The sequence below is a fragment of the Ptychodera flava genome, chromosome 9 (assembly GCF_041260155.1).
Source record: "Ptychodera flava strain L36383 chromosome 9, AS_Pfla_20210202, whole genome shotgun sequence".
Lineage (NCBI taxonomy): Eukaryota > Metazoa > Hemichordata > Enteropneusta > Ptychoderidae > Ptychodera > Ptychodera flava.
Window position 1 is genome coordinate 31581814 of NC_091936.1, and position 21352 is coordinate 31603165.

Here is a 21352-nt window from a genome sequence, read left to right on the forward strand (position 1 = left end):
AATCTTGTAAGCTTTCGGAAAAAATGGTACATTGTACTGGTACTTATGCAAATTGGAATATCTGCCTTTTTCGATTTCACGGAGATCTGAAATTTGAAACAAAAAACAAAAACCCAAAAAACGACAATTTCATCTTACCATTTCAAATGCCAGCCTGATGTATACATACAGCACTGGTTATGTCATTGTTGTAAACAGGAGTGACTGTCAAGCATTGTGTCCCACATTGATGATACAGTGACTACTGACCTCATGATCCCAAAGTATTCTCTGTAGAAATTATATAATCATGCTCCAAAGTTTGACGCATATGTCGAAACAAATCACATTTTATTTTCATAAATTAGCCAAATAAAGGCACAACATTCACTTAAAGCAAGCTTTGAGTAGCTTTGAATGGGAAGTTCACATACCTAGTACCTTTCAACTGAAGAAACAAGACTACCTTTCACACACTTCTTATCAAGTACAAGCTGCCTAAAGAGGGCGCTCTAACACACCAAAGACACCATTTGCACACAAAGTTAGCTTTGCTATAGAACTTGTCGGCGTATTTTAGGAGCACGGTGCCAAACCCTCATTTACACGTGACCCTCACAATGAAAACAATGAGGTTTTTCCATGAGGCACTCAAAATGGCACCTCGACTATTACAGTGATTTGCAAAATTGCTAATTTTGGGCCAAGCGTTCTTCAGTCTTGCCCATCTGAGCTGTCACCATCTCCTGAATTAAAAATACCTTTTGAAGTAAAATAGACAAAATTTGGTATGATATAAGCTGGTCTGAAGCTGGAAAATTGTAAACGAGATGGACGTATTGGATTGTATCACAAAACAAACTGACGTGTTAGTTTATGTCGATCATCTTTTGCTCTTTTACCAACTTTGGAAAGTGGTAAAAATATCACTGTAATGCTACTGGACAAAAGGAAGTTAAAACAACAGCTACCTAGTTACATCATAAATAAAAATGATACTAAATGAAAATTAAATGTAGGTTTTAGCAAGGTGTAAAACAAAAACAATAAGAAATTCTGACAGGCTTGAATTGTGGGAACTGTTCCGTCAGCCAACAGATTTGACCGAAAAACTTGAGTAAGCTTAACTCTTGTTGGCCACGTTGGATTGTACCTTGAAACACACTCACATGCAAAGTGGAACTGTACTACATGAATGTTTGAACAGACTTGGTTTCGGTAAAGCATATCAGAGCGAAGGCTTAAAACATGAAAACAATGGAATGAGAAATGGCTCTGTACATGAGGACAAACACTGTACAAGCTACAAGTCCCTCTGTGATTGAATTTTTGTTAAATGCCGCTCAAAATCAAAAAAAGACACATATCTTGATATCAACTAAGTATCGATAATGACAGAATTACAACTCCATATCAAATATGCTCATAAAAATCTAATTCCATGACTCCCCCCTCTATTCCTTAATTAAAATCCAGTACATCTCAAAAGTATTCCTGCAAAGTACAAGGTGATATTTGGGATATTTCAAATGTAAATAATTTGTTACAACAAAACTAAAAAAATCATGATCAACTTGGCACAGAAAATCAAACATAAAAAAATCTCTTGAAGAAATAAGTTTCAGAAGCATGGGCAAATTCTTTGTATACTTCTAATGGCAAAACTTAACTTGTCAGGCAGCATAAAAAATGACAAATTGAATCAGTTATTGAAATGTACATGCATAGAATAGCTAGAAAATTACAGAGCTGTGTATGTGTGTAATTAAAAGAGAGAGAAAGATACATTGATGTAGTTGAAGCATTGATTATTCCAAGACTCTGATACTAAGATAATGAAATGTGACGTTGTCTTCTTCTCTGTTGCATTGTAATGTTTACACTCTGTCATGTATCGTTAACCAGATGTGGGTAAAATAAAGTTGGTAAAGGCAAAAACTGGTGGCAAGAAGTATTCACAATTTTCCATGCAGATTGTATGGACAACCCACAGTACATTTAATTAATGTGTATGTGCATAATCCCAGAAGAGGTTCAGCATGTGGGGCAAAGATCTACTTTGAGGAGACAACTTCATGGTGACCGTGATTACAATAATCTTGTCAATATACAATGAGTACATCTGCTTTTTTGTCAATTTACCAATGATGGAGTTCATCATTTTAAGTAGGATTACAAATGGTACACTGTACACCATAGATGTCAGTTTGACATGATATTTTACTGAAGAAACGATAGCAAAAGATGATGATTTTTTTCCATTTTACTTGCAATCCTGAGTTGACTCAGAAAGCAAGTACCTCAAACTGTTGTCATAGCTTCTTAAAGTGTATGACAAGAGCTGACAAAAAACCAAAATGTCTACATCTTCTGTTTTATCAAACTGCAGAACGTTTCTTTGAACTATGCATTCTGTGGGAACGAATCAAATCCAAGTTAAGAGAACATTTTATCATGATTTCACAATTCACATTCCAACACCTGTAAATGTCACAACTTCAGTGATAATTCATGCCTGCATGCTTGCTTTCTTTCATCCATTACAGAGTGAATTTTATTTCAAATTTACATCGCCATTGTAACTCAGCACTACAGGAAATATTTACATCATAGAATATAAAGCTTTACAAATTTTTACTGTACATGGAAGTACATTAAAAGTGAATTAACGGTCCATTTTTGGGAGGATAAAAAATGAAAGTTTTGACAATACACCATCATAAAAGCTAAAAGTTACTGTTTTCACTAAAAAGATGCAGAAATTCAAAAGTAAATATAAATATTGAGTTATCAAGGATCTTTGAAACTGTTACAAGAATTTTTTTTCCCTCCCTCTCAAAATGTTCATACCCAACCCTTTCCCCATCAAAGCCTTGGTGTGCCCTGACTGTATTCAATGCTTTCAGTTGGACCAATCCAATAAAGCAGGGGGGTGTTGGGATGCTAGAGATTTATCCTGATCTGTGGCAATTCTTTTCTTTCAAAGTTTTTTCAAAGCAATGGTTCTGTTCCATTCCAGTCCACAACAGCTCCCTTCCACCTGTGATTGGGGTGAAACAAGATTCAAACCAAATTGATAAGGAAATCAATTTCATGGCCTGATGACAAGATAATGATGTCATGTTGTAGCATGTCATCAATCGATAATTGCAGAGTAAAAGAAAGGAGTAGGACAGGTTTTCTGATTCAAACAATATTTTTTGACACTTCCATTTTCTGAGGTGTTTTCAAAGTAACATCTGCACAGGAGAAGTCGTTGTACTTGTGCAAGTTTGAATAAATTTGGTCCGGTCATGGAGAGGGGGAAAACTGACTCATATATTTATGAAACTGTACACGCGTACTGTTACAGTTGTTTTGTATGTGAAGTTTATCAAAGGTTGTTTATCATGCATCAGGTGACAGTCACATGATAAATGCTACAGAGCAAATGATTTCTCACCATTTCTCATGGTGCAAGCACAAGGCACGGGATGAAAATAATAGACTTACTTGGTTCTTATGCAGTGGTCAATGGGAGGTATCAATTCTTCTTCTGGAGGTGGTACAAAGTTCAAAGTCGTATCTGCGGCAAACCACAATGATAACAACCATTAGTTTTATCCACAGAAACCAAACAAAAAAAAATGCGCTTGGCCCCATGCCATCAGATGGTGTGACACATTTTCTACCCTGGGTTGGTAACACTGCTGGTGGACAGAATTGTCCCCGAGGTTATCGTTCGCCCAGTTAAAGCGATGAAATTCGTTTCTTCGCTTCGATAAAAGTGTGTATGTTTGATGTATGATAGTGAGCATGCGTGCGTGAGTGCTTCACGAACTCTACAACATGTTGAGTGGTCTCAGTCAGAAAAATGTAACAACTTAGCCGGCTATTGAACCACTCTTTTTTGGGAGTGGAGATTTAGCCGAGCGGTTCTCTCTGTGGCCTCTCAGCTAGGCGACTGATGCCGTATGTTGTGGGTTCGAATCCGATTGAAAACTAGCCGTATTTTCTACCCTTGGTTGGTAACACTGCTGGTGGACAGAATTGTCCCCGAGGTTATCGTTCGCCCAGTTAAAGCGATGAAATTCGTTTCTTCGCTTCGATAAAAGTGTGTATGTTTGATGTATGATAGTGAGCATGCGTGCGTGAGTGCTTCACGAACTCTACAACATGTTGAGTGGTCTCAGTCAGAAAAATGTAACAACTTAGCCGGCTATTGAACCACTCTTTTTTGGGAGTGGAGATTTAGCCGAGTGGTTCTCTCTGTGGCCTCTCAGCTAGGCGACTGATGCCGTATGTTGTGGGTTCGAATCCAATTGAAAACTAGCCGTGATTTCTCACTGCAGCGTGACACCATGTAAATTTGCAAGGTACTCAAGGTACTTCAGTACTCAAGTCTCAGACCTGGAACACACTCCATTAGCACACTGTGAGACAACAGACAAAACCACCGAGCCAAATCACCATCCCTAAACATGACTGGTAAATGACCCAATGTGAGGTCACAATGTTTGTCAATACTCTTTCACACACAAATCACCACCACAAATACATCAGAAATACTGTGCTAAAACTTTAAGACACACTGCCTGGGAACTCACCCACGGTCAATTTGATTTCTTCCTCTTGTCTGGCAAGACCGTCGTAGTAGTACAAATCAAACCTTCTCTCAGCTCTCCAGTCACTCAGCAGAATCTTTTTGATGCAGAAGAGCACGCTGAAGTGGCTCTCGCTGCATATTACCCAGATCGGAAACCGCGGTGTCTTCAAATTACTACCAACCTGAAATACACAATACATACTCTAATTAGAGAAGACGGTAGTTTGAAAATGCATGTTTTGAGTAAATGCTCACACGTGGTCATTCACTGAAGAGCTATAGTACCCTGCCACATCACCAGATATGAACTGAGTAAATGCTCACGTGTTCCATCATATATTGCAGTTATGTGCAGATTGAACCTTTGCCACATGTTTGCAACTTCATTGAAAGTGTTATGATCAACATAACAAATAACATTCACCACAGATTTATTCTAAATCCAAATCAGGAAAGTTCATCAAAATATGCAAATAAGGAATTGACTGAAATGTTCTTATTAAATATGCAAACTAGGAATGGGCTATAAAAGTAAAAATGCTTAATGACTTTCAATGTTGTATGATAGTATCTTTAATGTACATAGCAAGTTTTATCAAATTTGGTCTAGTCAATAAAGATAAATATCCCTAATTAGGAAAGTTCATTATATATGCAAATTAGGAATTGGCTGAAGTAAAAAAGTTTAATGACTTTCAATAATGTTGTTTTATAGTATCTTCAATATATGTAGCAAGATTCATCAACTTCGGTCGAGTCAATTCAGATATACATCCCTAATTAGTGAAGTTCATTAAATATGTAAATAAGGAATTGGCTGAAGTAAAAATGCTTAATGACTTTCAATAATGTTATATCATAGTATCTTCAATGTACACAGCGAGTTTCATCAACTTTGGTCAAGTCAATTCAGATATATATATATCTAATTAGGAAAATTTATTAAATATGCAAATAAGGAAGTGGCTGAAGTATAAATGTTTAATGACTTTCAACAATGTTACATCATAGTATCTTTAATGTACATAGCAAGTTTCATCACTTTTGGTCAAGTCAATTCAAATAAATATCCCTAACTTCAAAAGTTCATTAAATATGCAAATTAAGAGTTTGATGAAGTAAAAATGCTTTAATGACTTTTAATAATGTTAAATCATAGTATCTTCAATATACATACCAAGTTTAGTCAATTTTGATCAAGTCAAATCAGATATATACCCCTAATTAGGAAAGTTCATTAAATATGCAAATTATCCGTTACCTTTTAGGTCACCCCTTAATATCTTTCACAGCTGATATATCTTGGTGTGATCAACATTTGTAGCAAATCTCATCAAATTGTGTGCAGTCGTTATCAATATATATCTGGTTTTTTTTCTAAAATCATTAATTATGCAAATGAGCAAAAAGTAAACAAGCCACACCCACCAAAAACTAATCAGTTCTTGCCATTTGCAAACTGAATCTATGTACCAGATTTGATTCTGATCTGATGAGCCGTTTTTGAGATATTGAGCACACAGACAGACAGACAGACAGACAGACATCGCTGCAACATATGCTCACGTGCGTCAACACGTGAGCAAAAAATGATATGTGCAACTAAATAGTTAAATTTCTATCGGCTTGTATTCAGTGGGATCTGTGCACAAATTTTTGGAGGTTGACAAAATATTGTGTATTTCATTTCAACTTCAATAGGAACAGATTTAAATAATTTCTTTGTCAATTACAACCTCAAAGTCCTACATGGTGATCTCTTTCATAAAACAGACACTACTAACAAAGCATTTTACAGTTTGTAGTTTTATATTATTAACCAATCATATAGTTGAATAATTATGGTGTACATTTACATACGGAACCTGACTACTGCTACCCACTGCTTACATTTTGTACGCCATATCAGTAGAATACTTCATTTAATACTGTGAAATTTCAGAAGATTAGTTTACCTCACAAGAACCATAGTGTTCAAACAGGGACAGCAGACCAACATCACTCCTTGATTTGATGCCTTTTAGTATCTGTACGTCTGTACCGCCAGAATCCAACTCAATAACATCATTGAACACATTGGACACTGCTGCACCAGTCGTTATGAGGTTGACCATTTCCTGAAATGAACCAGAAATTCAACTTTTCAATCCATCACTGGTTGTCAAGGTAAATAAATGCTATGGCAACTGTTTAAGGTTTACTCCTGCCGGGTGTACGGCTGAGCAAATCCATTCGGTGTTTGGTGGTCAGGGGACTACTATCTATGCTGGTCTAGTGGTTCTGCAGGATGGTCATTCATGCACTTTTTGTTACAGTGGTTTCCATTTTAATAACCGTAGGCAATGCGGGAACTAGACAAACTAAACTGAGGAGTTGTCAACACTGTAAGGTATAACTATTGTCAGGCATGGCAATACCAGGTAATACCAGTCGAATAAAATGAAATCAACACTGCGAAGGTTAAAACACAGTGTGAAAGAGGTTAGACGTAGTCAACACAACACCACCAGAATCGCACAAACAACACTTGCAAATGATGCATTCTGGACAGTTAGCAGGATGTGTGTGGATGAGTGATGTTGTTTTGACCTCCTTCCAGACAATGTTTCAACTTTTGCAGAGTTGATTTCTATGTTATTGAATGATATTACCGCTTTGACAATATTACAAATGACAGTGTTGGTAACTCCTCTCTCTAGACAGTATATCAAACTCCCAAATTGCCGACGCTTCAACGCAAACTACTGTAAAAGTGCATTAACTCTAAGCGCCACTGAGCATTGTTTAACTTTGGATATTAGGCGCTATACAAATTTTCTAGATAGATAGATAAAAGTGCATTAGCATCCACCGGTCTGAGAGGGAGGTGGAGTGACTAAAGAGTCTGCTGAAATATTGATAGTTCTGCACATCTCAGACCACTGTATTTGCTTCCCACTGAAAATATTATGAACACAGTTCTAACTTTATATTGCAGAAAACTTCCATCAAGCAGCTGAATTGTAATATTTATTACATGTATGTGTCCTGTATTAAAGGAAGGTATACCTGAGTGCAGTAACCATGCTGACCCATTAGTTTGTTTGTTGGTTCATCCATGTCTCCTATGACACTGGAAAAAATACAGGGAAAGTCTCATGAAGAACCACAACATCATGCAATGCATTACAGAATTTGACACACGGTGAATATCAATTTGCTGTCTCAAAATACATGTGTAACATGAAATATATCATAGCAGTATTGATGAGAGACAAAATGAAGGTATTAGTCATAATGAAACTTTTTTGTGCTCAAACATTCAAATTTCAAGACGAGGTACACAATAATTTGCCCAAAAGATACATGTATTTTACTGTACAATGCGTCTCAGCACAGATATTTGGACCCTCAAACTCTTATGATCATACTTTTCCGGCTTGTGGAGGTTCATTTTGAAGCTCGTAGAGTAACTAACTTTTCATGAAAATCACGTTTTTTTTGCCCCATAGAGTTCACGAAGGCACTGCAGCAATTTTCAATTTCAAATAAATGGTAAATTTAAGGCAATTTGTTTCAATAGCACTAAAATTTGAGTGATGACCCCTGCCCCATTATTAGCTCATACATGTCTGTCTGTGTGTCTGTTGGTCTGTGGACATGATATCTCAAGAACGGCTGAGCAGGTCTGAATCAAATCTGGTACATAGATTCTGTTCAGGAATGGCAAGAACTTAATAGTTTTTGGTGGGAGTGGCTTGCACATTTTCATACATATTTGCATAATTTATGATTTTACAATAACACATAGAGGAAAGTTTGAAAGGCTTTTGATATCATAGGAAATCATAAAAGGCAACTTTTTCTGTTGCTACATACAAATTCAGCAATATAGCTTTTCTATAACAGATTCTAATCATGCATTCTCATGGTTCAGAATTCACCCTCTATCATTTTTCCCATGTGACCTTCATGACCTTGGGATCCAGTAAGTGTGCACTTACTTGTCGATAGTTCTGGACAGTATGACAGAGTACAGAAGTAAAATAACGCCACCACAGTTGGCACTTTCAAATACCCTGACATTGGCTTTGGTGAAGTCCAAGAGCTCATCAAGCTTGGTAAATGAATTCAAAACCAGCTGTAAAAATGCTATTAAAAAGATATATTTAGTCTACCATGACTAGTTCAATGTAAAATATGATAATTTAACAGTAACTTTGATTAAAAGTCTTCAAGGAATATTTCAATGGGTCAAAGCATCATGATTTGAGCATAAGTGTATTTACACTATCAGCTGTTCATAAAACCATGAATCAACATACGTGCAGAATGGAAAGGGTGTAAAAATGTTAGAAATAACAAGCTGTATTGTGACACCTTGGGATATGAAGAGACTTGGTTTCAAATTGGTAGATTTTGCATTTGTCCACAGTGAAGATGACATACAGGTACATATATTATATAAAATGGAACCAATGCCTCTGCAACACTCAAAAATTTCACCTAAGAACACTCACTGTCTCAGTAAGTTGATCTGGTTTGTATCGACCTCCACCAGAAAATATTGACCTTCCTGATGGCCTGAAAAGACAAAAATATTTGCTGTAAATTATACTTAGACATTACTTCCAATTTTCTTTCACATTCTTACACAGCCAGAATATGTGAAAACAGCAATTAAAATATCTTAAAGTTCCTTCTATCTATATGATATTCAAAAAATCTGATAAAATATTTCAAAAATTCCTGCAAAACAAATCGAGAAAGAGAAATGTCAAAGGTCAACTACTGCTGGGGTCAAGGGGTCATAAATCAGATAACAGTTACGTACAGTGCTATTACAGCTTGTTTCTTTTCCCCAGCTCTCCAGAGTATATCAGCTATTGCCTCTCCCAAAGCCTGCGATCTCTCCTCCATGGTCGGTTCCAGACTGACTATGGATGCCACTTTGTCCTTTCCGAACAGTAAATGTTGTAGCATGCACGCCTGTACTGATGCCAAGACCCCACAGGGACCACCCTGTGGAGTAGAAACAGACAAGCAGGCAGATGAAAAAAGCATGTGATGAAAGTGAGTCTACAGTGCAGTGAGGGGTATGTATATGTTATTCAGATTCACGACTGATCATGCAAGACGATGTTCATTGGCTTCAAACTCAGTTTGCATTTTCTTTTATATTTGCTTTCTACTTCTAGAGATTTTCACTGGCATTGCCCAAACTATAAAACAATAGCAATAATTTGCCTTCTCCTGGCCCATGATGGATGAAAGCAAACTTTGCATGACATAATGTATGAGGCGAAGCCGAATACATCATAGACTGCAAAGTTTGCTTGAGTGCATTATAGGCTGGGAGGGGGTGCATTATTGCTTTAATATTTGCCAACTGGGCACTTATCCAAACCCCATCACTAAAACTGGCCCTAACTGGTGCATGGGAAAAGTCTTGGCAACAGATGTTAGGGGATGAGTGTTCCAATATCCCTTTTCTGATTGTCATACCTTGTGTTGCACAAAACCAAACTCTAGTCTTTGCTTGTCACAGAACTCAAAACCTTGATTTCTCCATTCTGAATTAAAGACAGCAGATGGTGATCCGAACACCAAATTTTTCAGCTCCTGAAGAAAGGAAAACAGAAAAGAAATTAATACATCCAAACACACTTGCCTTGCTGCCTACATCTTTGTACCGGTAATTATACGGTATAATTATTTATCTGCATCCAATTATCTCTATATCTCTCCGAACCCCCTAAGGGTATTCAACCTATTGAATATAGCATTTCTGTTTTGGTTTCAAAACATTCTTGATCACTTGGAAACCACTCATCTTTTGCATGTAAATAGAGAAATTTCATTGACAGTCGAAATACATAGCATAATTATGATTTATTTGGGGCATGGGTATCAGGTACTGCTCAGAAAATTTGAAATTAAGAGGACAGCTTTTGAACAGTACAACATAACTGGAATAAATTTTACACAGCTGATAAGGAAACTTGTGGTATTTTGCTACTGACGTTACAGATTTTGTAAGTCACTAAATATCAAGGTTTCCAACACGGGGATATCGAGGGGTATGTTGTGCCTGTGTTTTTCAAGCAGTTATCCATCGTATGTTCATAAAACTACAAAAGAATTTTGTTTTCACAGCAAAAAAAATGTACAAATTAAGTACTATTATGTATACATGTAGTGTGCAGAACACTGACAGTGCCTGATTTTGCTTTACTCATCAACCCATGGTCTGTATTTCACTACTGATACGCCCATCACAAACCCTTGCTATAACACTCACCATGGCTTGCTGTAACGTGATAGGCTTTGCATCCACGATATTTTTCAACTGTGTCTTTTGTACCAGCCCGAGCTTCAGATCACCAAAATCAGTCTCCACCTCATCAACATCTCCAAATTCCACGTCTCCAAATGTAGGTGCCGGTTTCTCTGAAATGGACCCGGATTTTGTCTTCCTGCTGGGAAAAGAATCACGATGTTTCTGAGTGTACTGTATGTTATTCAGGAAAGCGGGTTATCATGAAATCGAAAAGCTAAGCTGTATAGTTTCTGTAAGTGGTACAAACAGCAGTGTTTTCTTTGACAATTTGACTACTCAAGGTAAAACCTTTACTCTAAAAACCAGAAGTTAAATCAGCCGCAGCTATATTTTGTGATTTCAAATACCGGGTACTCATACTTCGAGTCTTGCAAAGATTAGCCATCCATAGTCACTGTCATCAACTTTCTCCTGTGTCCAATTTTTCATCGATTTTTGCTTTCAGTTGAGGTTAAACATTACTTGACAGAAATCTCTCTCAGGTTCAAGTACATGGTAAAGCCATGCATGAAATCAAAATGATGTGCATAACAATACTGGGGTGTTCAATACCTTTGAGATGGTTAGAGAAAACTTCCGTTATTTCATCATCTCGGACAAGTACAAATTTGTGCTCAATTTGTCAAGTACTATGCATACCACGCATATTCATGTATGTGCAGAACATGATCTCAACTATGTTCCACAACAACTCATCTGATGCTTGCAGTGCAACAATGATATTTATCAATGCAAAGTGCATTTATTACAGCATTTATTACTTGTCCAAGATGATGAAATAATGGAAGTTTTCTCTAACCATAACAAAGGTATTTTTTAGAAAAACTGTTCGTTTTAATTCGCTACATTTGAACAATATTCATTACATTGTTGAATGGGTCCAAATATGTCAGCAGTGTCATGATATTAGCATCGTCAATTCAGCTATGGGTAGATATTGCAAAATTGATCTTATATTTCATTACTGCATACTTTACAGAGTGTGTTGTAAAATTCTGTAGAAATAATGAACCATTTTAATGTTGAATTTTCAAAATGATTTCTGTAGACAGGACCTTGCTTTAAGGTTGATGGATGACTAACACTGAACAGTAAAATACATGTATCTGCAAACCTGATTACAAATGCCAAACTTAGCTCCAAAAATCTAATTCTCTATCTCATTGCTTCAAGACGGACAAAATTGGCCATGACTGACCCAAAATTAATTATCTTTTCTCTGTGCTGGAGTAGTGGTGGTCTGAAGTAATTCTTTAGTGCACATCAGCAAATATCGCCATATAATCAGCACAGATACTTTTAATATGTTTGTGAAGGCGGTTTTAAAAAGTTCTGGAACGAGGGAATTATTAAGCATGGCCATGCTATCTACTGTACAAGAGCCTGAGATCCTTAACCCTTTCATCTCAATGGTTTTGCCCAAATATCTTGCCTTCAATAGTGAGAATGGACCTGTGTACAGTAAACAGGGGGCGAACAGGTTAAACTAACGCTGTGGAATACCAACTTCCAAAACAGATTAAGAATCAGTGTGACATTTGCTTTGTAAAAAAAATACATTTCTTACTTCTTTTCTTCCATTATCTTGTCTTCTTTAAGAAGTGTACTCTCATGGTTTTGATCTAAAATTTTTGTGATAACATTGTCTTTGTTCTTTGTACTCCCTTTGTTTGCGTTTTGTCTTGATTTTGATGCAGTCGGCCTCTCAAGTACTGAGTCTGTTTTGTCTTCGACAATTTTATCACTGGAGCTGTCTATAGGATTTTCATTGCCAAGGTAAAAGTCTAATTTTGAACCGAGTGTAGATGGTGTAAAATTACTTGTTTTCTTTGCCCGTCTCTTTCCGTGATCCTACAGAGGAAAGATGTATCAGTCAGAAAAAACAGATTTTCAAATGTCTCGTATACAGAATGTCACACACCCCATACGATGCAATGGTAATTTGTTGATGATGTTGCAAACCACATAATCATCAGTTGAGTGAAAGTGAAACGGAACTATTTACAACTTGACAAGTTTGGGATTGAAATGATACATGATAAATTCAATGATAAATTCCACTGTGATGATACTTTTGAATCAAGATCTCATATTCCATAAAACTAGTCCTGCATGCAGCACCCATGCAGTATCTAAACTGAAGGAACTGACTCACATCAGTACTGCTGACGATCAGACCAGACATCCCTCGATTACGCTGACTAGCAGATATCGGTCTGCTGGCTCTACTCGGTGATTTGTCTTCCTTGAATTTGTTCTCCTCGAATGTAGGTGACTTGAAATCTTCCAAGAGCGGAGACGGTTTGTGGAAATCTGTCCTAGCTGGGACAGGATCAGGTTCTGGTTCCAGTCTGGGTGCCGGCCTCGTTGTCGTGGATTTCTTAATTGTTGTCGTCCGGTGTGTTGGTCCCAAGTCGGCTTGTGGCAAACCACCAAGATCTGAGGAGAATTTCATTCATCATTGGAAATTCAAGCTTTATGGTCTTTGAAATAACATGATTATCCTAACAGCATTAGTAATGACCTGCATTGTTGCTCTGGTATTTTAGAAGTTTTAAATTTCAAATCAATCTACCTTGTATTTGAATATAGTGAAAACTTCATGATTAATAATAAGTCAATTTCCGATGTGAGCCATTGTCATTAATTATTCATACCAATCCATTACTGTAATAAATGCACTTTGCACCTATAGATAAATATCATTGTTGCACTGCAAACATCAGATGAATTCTCGTGGAACAAAGCTGAGAGATGTTCACAAAGTTGAGAAATGTTCTGCACAGACATGTACATGCACGGTACATGTAGTAGTTGACAAATCGAACACAAATTTGTACTCGTCTTGAGATGATGAAATAATGGAAGAAATACAGGTCATCCATTTCCCATGATGGCACCAAATGCAAATTGTTTTCATACATGAATATGTTGCTATGGACCAGGTACATAAACACAACCCCTTAATACTTCAATAGAAGCTCATATACAAGTACCATTACCATGACAGAGACTTATAATAAATATAAAACATTTACGTGTCTCACCACACATTGTTGTGATCAAAGTACTCTGATAATTAGCTTTGATGAGTTCCAGGCCAATGGTTTCAAAGAGTCAAGAATGCATATAAATTGTATGGATGGTATCCATGGTGATGTGATGCGTGTAATTAAATTGCTGCAAGTGGGCTTAACAAAGTATGTGCGCATCAGTGAATAAATAATCACTTTTATGCGGAATCCGTATTTTCTGCGAAGTTATATCAAGGACATCAAAATGCTACATTGTACATGAACTGATGCTTGGTAATATTGTAATAACCTTGATAATAGGTATGAATCATTTAATTTTCACTTATGTTTTGACGGGAATGTTTTGAGCCATTTTATTCCAAGATCGTGAGAAAATAGCTAGAGGAATTTGCATATTTATTATCTGATTAAATAATTGCGAAAATTCACAAATTTCAATTTCACAATAGCTTTTTTGTGTTGAATGTATGCCCCTTAATATTTCACCATCAGACTGAGTTGGTTGAAAGCAGCGAGGCATAACATGTCCCATATGTTGCATATCAACATAGACTTGAACATTTGAAGGCTCCAGAAAATATACCATAGATACTATAAAACTAATCTTTACCCACAGACCTGTTATAGCATACCATGTCAAGTAGGTGAAATATGTAGACATATTGGCTCAATACTGTTTTTTTTTCTGGGTTCGCAGTTGGAGAAGTGATACTGTCTGATAGGGTAAGGGATTAATTTTCAGACAGAAGGCAACATCCTTCCTTTCTTTTTTAATTTTCATCTTTAAATGCAAGTGTTATTATGGCAGAAAAAAAGTCTGAGAGAACGTCAATCTTTTCATGCAAAATTTGTCAATTTTAGCACAATTCACCTTGGTACAATACATTTAGTGAAACATTAGCAATGAACAGAGGACTGCCGCAATGGTGAGCTTGTTTTCATGTCTTTCAGATTCATAAGAAGATTGGCTGCCCCTTTCCATCCATTTGTAGTGATGGAATCCATTGTTACCAACAATAAGCCTGTACCGATGCAGGGGAAAACTAGGGGACAAAACACCTAACATGCAAAATGCATCGGAGTTCATTGGAACTTACCAACAACTTCCATGTCAGCTTCCAAGTCCCAAGTCCCTGTCCTGCTTGCTTTCTCTTGCCTGTTACTCTTGCTTGTGGAAGGCCTCTCCTTTGTCAGAGAAGTTTCTGATGCACTTGATAAACTGGCATTCTTGTTTGCCAGTTTGTCAAGGAGGTATTTAGTGATGACTTCCAACATGGTTCTGAATGGTGTTTCATGTTCCTTTGTAAAAACGAAAAATTTGGTCACTTTTTTTCTTTCACATACAAGACAGTACAAATGTGTTAGTGATGTAAAATTTTGATGAGTACTGTATGATGCGAGATAAATTTAATTTCAGTGCCTTTTCTATTAGCATACACATGCACTCTTACCATGTTCACACTAGGTAAAACTGGACACACTCTGACAACTTAATCAGTGTTGGTGTCTCTATCAATTCAATGCAATATTATTTTCATTTCAATTAATTTTCAAAATTTTTCATTTTGCTTGGTATTGCATTTTGTTTTCCACTTCACTTTGACAAAATTATTTTATGTACCTACAAAAAAACAAAACTGAAAAAAGTGATTGTAATATATGGTTGCTTTTGCACTTTATTTCATTTATTTGATCACCTTCCTATGTTTCAAGCATTTCTGCACTAATTTATGAACATGCTACATACACATGTACACTGTTGTTAAACACATGTATGTCTCCTTTCCTTTTGCAAAACTTGACAATGCTAATACACTCTTTACTGGTTGACTTGATACACTGAAGTAGTTGATGTGTGTATACTCACTTTGTTTCTTTTCAAAAGTTTTTCAATGTTGAGTTCTTTCGCCAGCTGTACCCTGTTGCTGATGCTGGCCTTTGTGCGGGGAAACTCTGTGTCCATAGTCTCAAGTGTACTCTTGAAACCCTGGGGGGGGATCAGAAAATTTGAGCTCTGTTAACTCTGTGATTGAAAAGTTAGAATGGTAGGTTCTAGTATTAGAAATTATTGAATGTGTTCTACACATGTTCACTGGGAGTCTTTGTGGAGCTATACGAGCATGAATGGACAAACATATCAACATACTGTGACATGCTGAATAAAGTGCTGTCAAAAATAGTTGTCACGTACATGTAGATAGTAACTTGTGATACCTGTTCAGTGATGGTTGACACTGGATGATGGTAGTACCATTGGGTAATTTCACATTCAGAATCTAATCAATAGTACCCCTTCCTGACTGGACAAATAAACTCTACATGTAGTCAATTTAGGGAAACCAATCAACAGGATACCTAGCCAACTGGACTTTGACTTGTGATTGTAGTATACACCTGTATATGTGGTTAACATGGGTGATTATCATATAGCTGGCTGCAGTACTTCATGGTGAAGTTGACCACAACTCAGCCTTGTGGCAACACCGACTACAAATCCTGAGTGGCTATTCAAGAAAGCTGAAAAGAAAGAGTAAGGTCTTCCTGACCTACAATGAGTTGGAAGTTACATTTTGCTCTTTATTCATGTCATAGAAGTTAGTTGGATATTCTGAGCTAAAAAATTCAACAAAAACAGCATCACCACATCATTTGTCAAGGAAATTCAACAAAAACAGCATCACCACATCATATATTATATATATATATTATATATATATATATATATATATATATATATATATATATATATATATATATATATATATATATATATATATATATATATGTATATATATATATATATTGTAAAGTTTTTATTTCAGTTCAACAGCTGTGTTTTCAAAACCAATATGCCAAGAAGATGCTAAGTTTCTTGCATGAGGTTGTCACCATAATCTAGAATATAAGATCGTACCATTTAATATAAGCGGGGCAGGCCACTGAATCTGCGTCAGATAAAGTGGTTATTCAAACTAGAGATGTGAACAAATTGCTTTGAGAAATCCACTCCAAATTTCAGGTCCTACTTTACTGCCCGCGACTGTAGCTGCCTGAGGACTGCCCGAGGAGCAAGTAGGCCAAATTTTCGCCAATTTTAACACTAAGATAATAGCTTGAACTTATATTATGCCTGGCTAACCAAAAATATCATTGATTTGGTGTTTTTCTGTAATGGTTTTAGAACCCGAAAGACGCCAGGCTTTCGACTAGAAAGACGTCCCCATCTTGATTGTGGGATCATACCATTCGGTGCATGGGGTTGTAGGCTGTCAAACTGCACGGGCTCCGCGAGGTTATTGTACCATCTCTCGGACTGAATGGTATGATCTCAATATCAAGCTGGCGACGTCCTTGAAGCCCGGTGTCTTCTGGATTCCGTATTCCAAATCCGCCGGAGAAAACATCAGCTTAACGCGAAATCAATGATATTTTTGGTTGGCTGGGCATGATATAAACTGAACCTATTGGCCTAGTGTTAAAATGGGCGAAATTTGGCCCACTTTTTCATCGGGCAGTTCTCGGGCAGTCCTCAGGCAGCTACGGGTAGTCACGGGAAGTAATTAGTAATAGTAGGACTGCAAAGTTCCATCTAAGGCCGCGTTCAAAAAAAGTGGTGAGGGGGGGGGGGGGGGTGGAGGAATTCAGGGGGGGATTCGAAAATTTTTGGGGTAGTCGAGGGGGGGGACTTGAAAGTTTTGCTCTGCCTATAGGGGGGGGACCTAAAAATATTTTGACTCCCAACATTTGGATGTTGTCCAATGGTTCTAATGTTAGTAATAATTAAACAAAATCTAGAACCGTTTTGTCATATTTTATGTCTTTAATCTCGAAAAAGTCTAAAAATGTATGAATGCCATTAAATTTTCGTAGAACAAGTTGGCCTTGTAATGGGGCAGGAGCTACAACTGTTGATAATTTTTCAATATTTCTATGCAATGTATCAAACACAGTTTCTTGGTGTCTCTCTACAGCATGCTGCTGAAAAAGACAATGTTCAGTTTGTCAACAAAGCCCGTTTGTCTAAATATTGGTGATAATTGAATGATGCAAATGCACGGTACACGTAGGCTGTGTTGGCAAGATGAATACTGGATAGCTGGGCAAGAACACAATTGTATAAACTGAACAAAAATATTGTTAAAATAATAAGTTAATACAACTACTGCCCTGCTACTACATACTGGCAGTGACAGTGATACATGTAGCTCTGACTCTGATGTAGTTTAAGAAGAGTTTCGGTCATAGTACACTCAATCGACAGTGAAACATACATCTACTTGTACACAGGATTCAGCCAGAGAGCAACACATAGAAGACTAGGGAACTAACAGTTACCATGGATTTTTGAATTCTGGCATATGAGAACAATCAAATATTAGAGAAAAAAGATGGGGTCACCATCCTTGATCTTATACAAATGTACGATGAAAAGTCCGTTTTTCTAAAATCACTTAAAATCAATATATAAAACCATTCATTTCAAGTTCATGCAGTGAATGAAATTTTCACATCTCATTGTACCGATAACACAAAAGTACAACTTTGAACAGTAAAGACTCTAATTTAAATGGAAAAATGTGGGTAGGTCACTGTGCTCATATTTTCACAATTGGTTAAACGTAGCTAGGAATACACAATTTTCATACTCTCTCATGATTGTCATTTTGTGTGCTTTTCAGCTGGTGCCATTGAACTGGCCACAGTTGGATAAACTCAAGTCGGATTAGACTGAGAAATCCAAAAAGTTCACTGATGCATTTAAAAATGAATCAATTTGAGAACTTGCCCTAGGTATATGGCTCTACAACCTGCTGATAAGAGGTAGTGTTGAACATTTGCGTGCAGAACCGCACATTACATGTTTTTTTTACTCTGCGTGCATTCCTAATAAATAAGCGGCTATATGGTAATTGGGGGGGGGACTTGAAAATTTTTGAGGGTATTGAGGGGGGGGACTTGAAAATTTTTGAGGGTATTGAGGGGGGGGGGGATCTGAAAAAAAATAAGATTTCAATCGCGATTCCTCCAGCCCCCCCCCCCTCACCATTTTTTTTGAACGCGGCCTAAAGTAGGGTGACCGGACGAGAGGCCCTCCTATTCCCTACAATGGGGCTGACACAAGTTTTCTGAGAGTGAATGCTCGAAATCGAAGGCATAAAGGGGGACCCAGGTAGTGATAAATTGTACAAATTCACCATAAGTATGCAGCAGTTGTGCACATTTACGTCTATGAACAAGGTAATGACGTGAAAATCTTGAAGTTTATGAACACATTTTGTCAACAAACGTCAGAGAGGACGCCATCTTGGAAGTCGTCTACTCGCACGCGAATGGTCACTATGAGAGATCGCGTGAACGGAAACAATTGCATTTCACAGTGAATGTTGTGAAGACTAGGAAGTCAAGATGAGTGCAAAAATTTCCTAAAAAGGTTTTTTTTCTTCCGACAAACTGCTGACGAAATTTTTACTTTGAAACGGCTATGACTTTTGGCATAATTTTCCAGGAGGGAAGGTATGGCCATGCGGGCAAATTGTACCTTAGATATTTTTCTACTTGTTTTGTGCCCTAAAATAGCTCAGCTATGCAGCGCAAATTAGCGCCCACGGGTTTTCCAAAGCAGGAAGTAAAGTTCGCAATAGTGCCGTACTTGAACAACATGCTTTTTCACCAGTGCGCACCTGTCTCTGACCAGAAACAATGGCTTGTATCCATGATACTGTAAACACAAAGGTCAGCGTGAGGACAATTTTCCATTTTCTTTCACTGAGACTCATCAACCCATACAATATTCTCACAGAAATAATTTGGAAACTATCAATGCACCTTTCACGAGACTCATTATTGTACAGTTAGTCATCTTTGAGCCATTTTAACAATACTTGATCCGATTTTTGGTCATATTGTCTCATTATTCCTCATTACAATATTCTCAGGGAAAGAATTTGGAAACTTTGATTTTCCAGAGGCTGCCAAATTGTGATCATGCTAATAAGCCAAATTATTTTTACAGATTTGGACTTTGTACCAACACTTTCAACAGGTGCCATCAAGATTTTGGCAAAAAATTCAGTTTTAAAAATTGTCCGGTCACCCTACCTAAAGTAATGTTCATCATCATGTGCGTCTTGTGTGAATTTTTAATTTTAGTGTTTTGTGTAGTGACGTCTTGGCTGTGAAAGGTGTAGACACCCGTCGTTATCCTCTTGCTAATATTATTTGAAATGACGACGATGGCCAGAAACGGGAATATCTACAGACACTGTATTATCTTTCAGCGTGATCAGGAGTCGCTGATGCTGAGTGAGTGACACCACTGACTGACATGTTTTGGAAAGCAGCAATTTTACCTTCCTCGCTAAGTACTCCCGGACAAGTGACGCCGTCAGACTCTCTATGTATGTTGGATCCATCTTTCTTTTGCCGTATTACCCTTCTTCACGACACTTCTTCTTCAACGTAGGTTTCATCAATTTTAAAACAACGGCTGTCATGTCAACAGACGCTCCGCAAAAATGTGGACGCCGCCATATTGCAAAGCGAAGGGCATTGTGGGAAACTACAAGGTTCAATGACCTTAACTTGACAGTGTTTTATCACTGCTCAAGTTGATCGTTTTACTCAATCCTTTACCTGTTCTTGGTATTTAAATTGACTGCTAGTTACCCCAGTTATTTCGATGAGTATTTGGTGGATAAGAAGGAGGTGGATGATTGAAATACTAGCAATAAAGCTATTTCGAAGAAAAAGTGAGCTAGTTGTCGTTGAGGGCGTACTAACGGCGAGGACACAGGATAAGGGGCATAAGGGGAGAACCATTTGATTTCGGGGGTGGACGTAGGACGGAGGAAACGGGTCTAGCAGCAATCACTTCCGGCACCATGTAGGCAATTTTTTCTGTTGTAAGTCTTGCATCAAATTACTGTTTCCGTATGCAGAAGCAATGTACATCTGCAAGAATATTTTTTTTCTCAAGCCAAAACAGGATCAAATTATTTTTTTTTATCCTTCACCTGCCGATAAACTCTTTTTGTCAAAACTCCTCCTCCAACCAAAAATCAAATGATTACCTTCAAAGTATTAAATCAGATAAAGAGATGGTGATGTTTCCATGTTTACTTGTGTTTTGCCGTTCTCGTTAGCTGATAGCAGTCACAGAACAAGAACAGCACTGTATCTCACAAATGTGAAAAACTTCGCCATCTCTATATCAGATTTTATAAAATTAAACTACATCCATTATAAACAGAGCAAATCCCCTTTCCAGTTAGTGCTGTCTTTGTTTCTATTTACCTCCTTAGATTCTCTGTCAATCAGTTGGTAAACAAACATGTTCTCTTAAATGGCACAGAAATCATATCAATGCCTGCCAAATGCACCAATTATTTTCAGATAGTCAATGACTCTGATTATTTTCATCACAATAGTGTTGAT

At 37.2% G+C, this 21352-nt stretch overlaps 1 protein-coding gene across 2 annotated transcripts; it reads right to left on the minus strand.

Annotated features, from left to right (window-relative positions):
- Window positions 1-313: 313 nt before the first annotated feature.
- LOC139140666 (probable ubiquitin carboxyl-terminal hydrolase MINDY-4) lies at window positions 314-20466 on the minus strand. Of its 2 annotated transcripts, none has more exons than XM_070710044.1 (15): window positions 20269-20466; window positions 15786-15905; window positions 15016-15217; window positions 13039-13322; window positions 12451-12734; window positions 10845-11019; window positions 10049-10165; window positions 9378-9565; window positions 9064-9127; window positions 8548-8684; window positions 7613-7676; window positions 6520-6681; window positions 4566-4746; window positions 3472-3544; window positions 314-3019 (listed from the first exon to the last, which is right to left on the minus strand). In XM_070710044.1, exons 1-15 carry the CDS (start codon window positions 20329-20331, stop codon window positions 2971-2973), a joined length of 2163 nt encoding a protein of 720 aa, XP_070566145.1. In that variant the 5' UTR covers window positions 20332-20466; the 3' UTR covers window positions 314-2970. The 2 variants fall into 2 exon arrangements, with proteins under 2 accessions (XP_070566145.1, XP_070566144.1); XM_070710043.1 differs by having other exon boundaries at window positions 10845-11022.
- Window positions 20467-21352: the final 886 nt, after the last annotated feature.

What these genes read in the sequence shown, in the direction of transcription:
- LOC139140666 (XM_070710043.1), bottom strand. Translation starts at nt 20,331, where the DNA reads ATGGATCCAACATACATAGAGAGTCTGACGGCGTCACTTGTCCGGGAG. An exon ending in AAGATAATGGAAGAAAAGAA is followed by an intron (nt 11,023 to 12,450) that starts GTAAGAAATGTA and finishes TTCTTTTCCCAG; the next exon opens with CAGGAAGACAAAATCCGGGT. An exon ending in AGAAATCAAATTGACCGTGG is followed by an intron (nt 3,545 to 4,565) that starts GTGAGTTCCCAG and finishes GGTTTGCCGCAG; the next exon opens with ATACGACTTTGAACTTTGTA.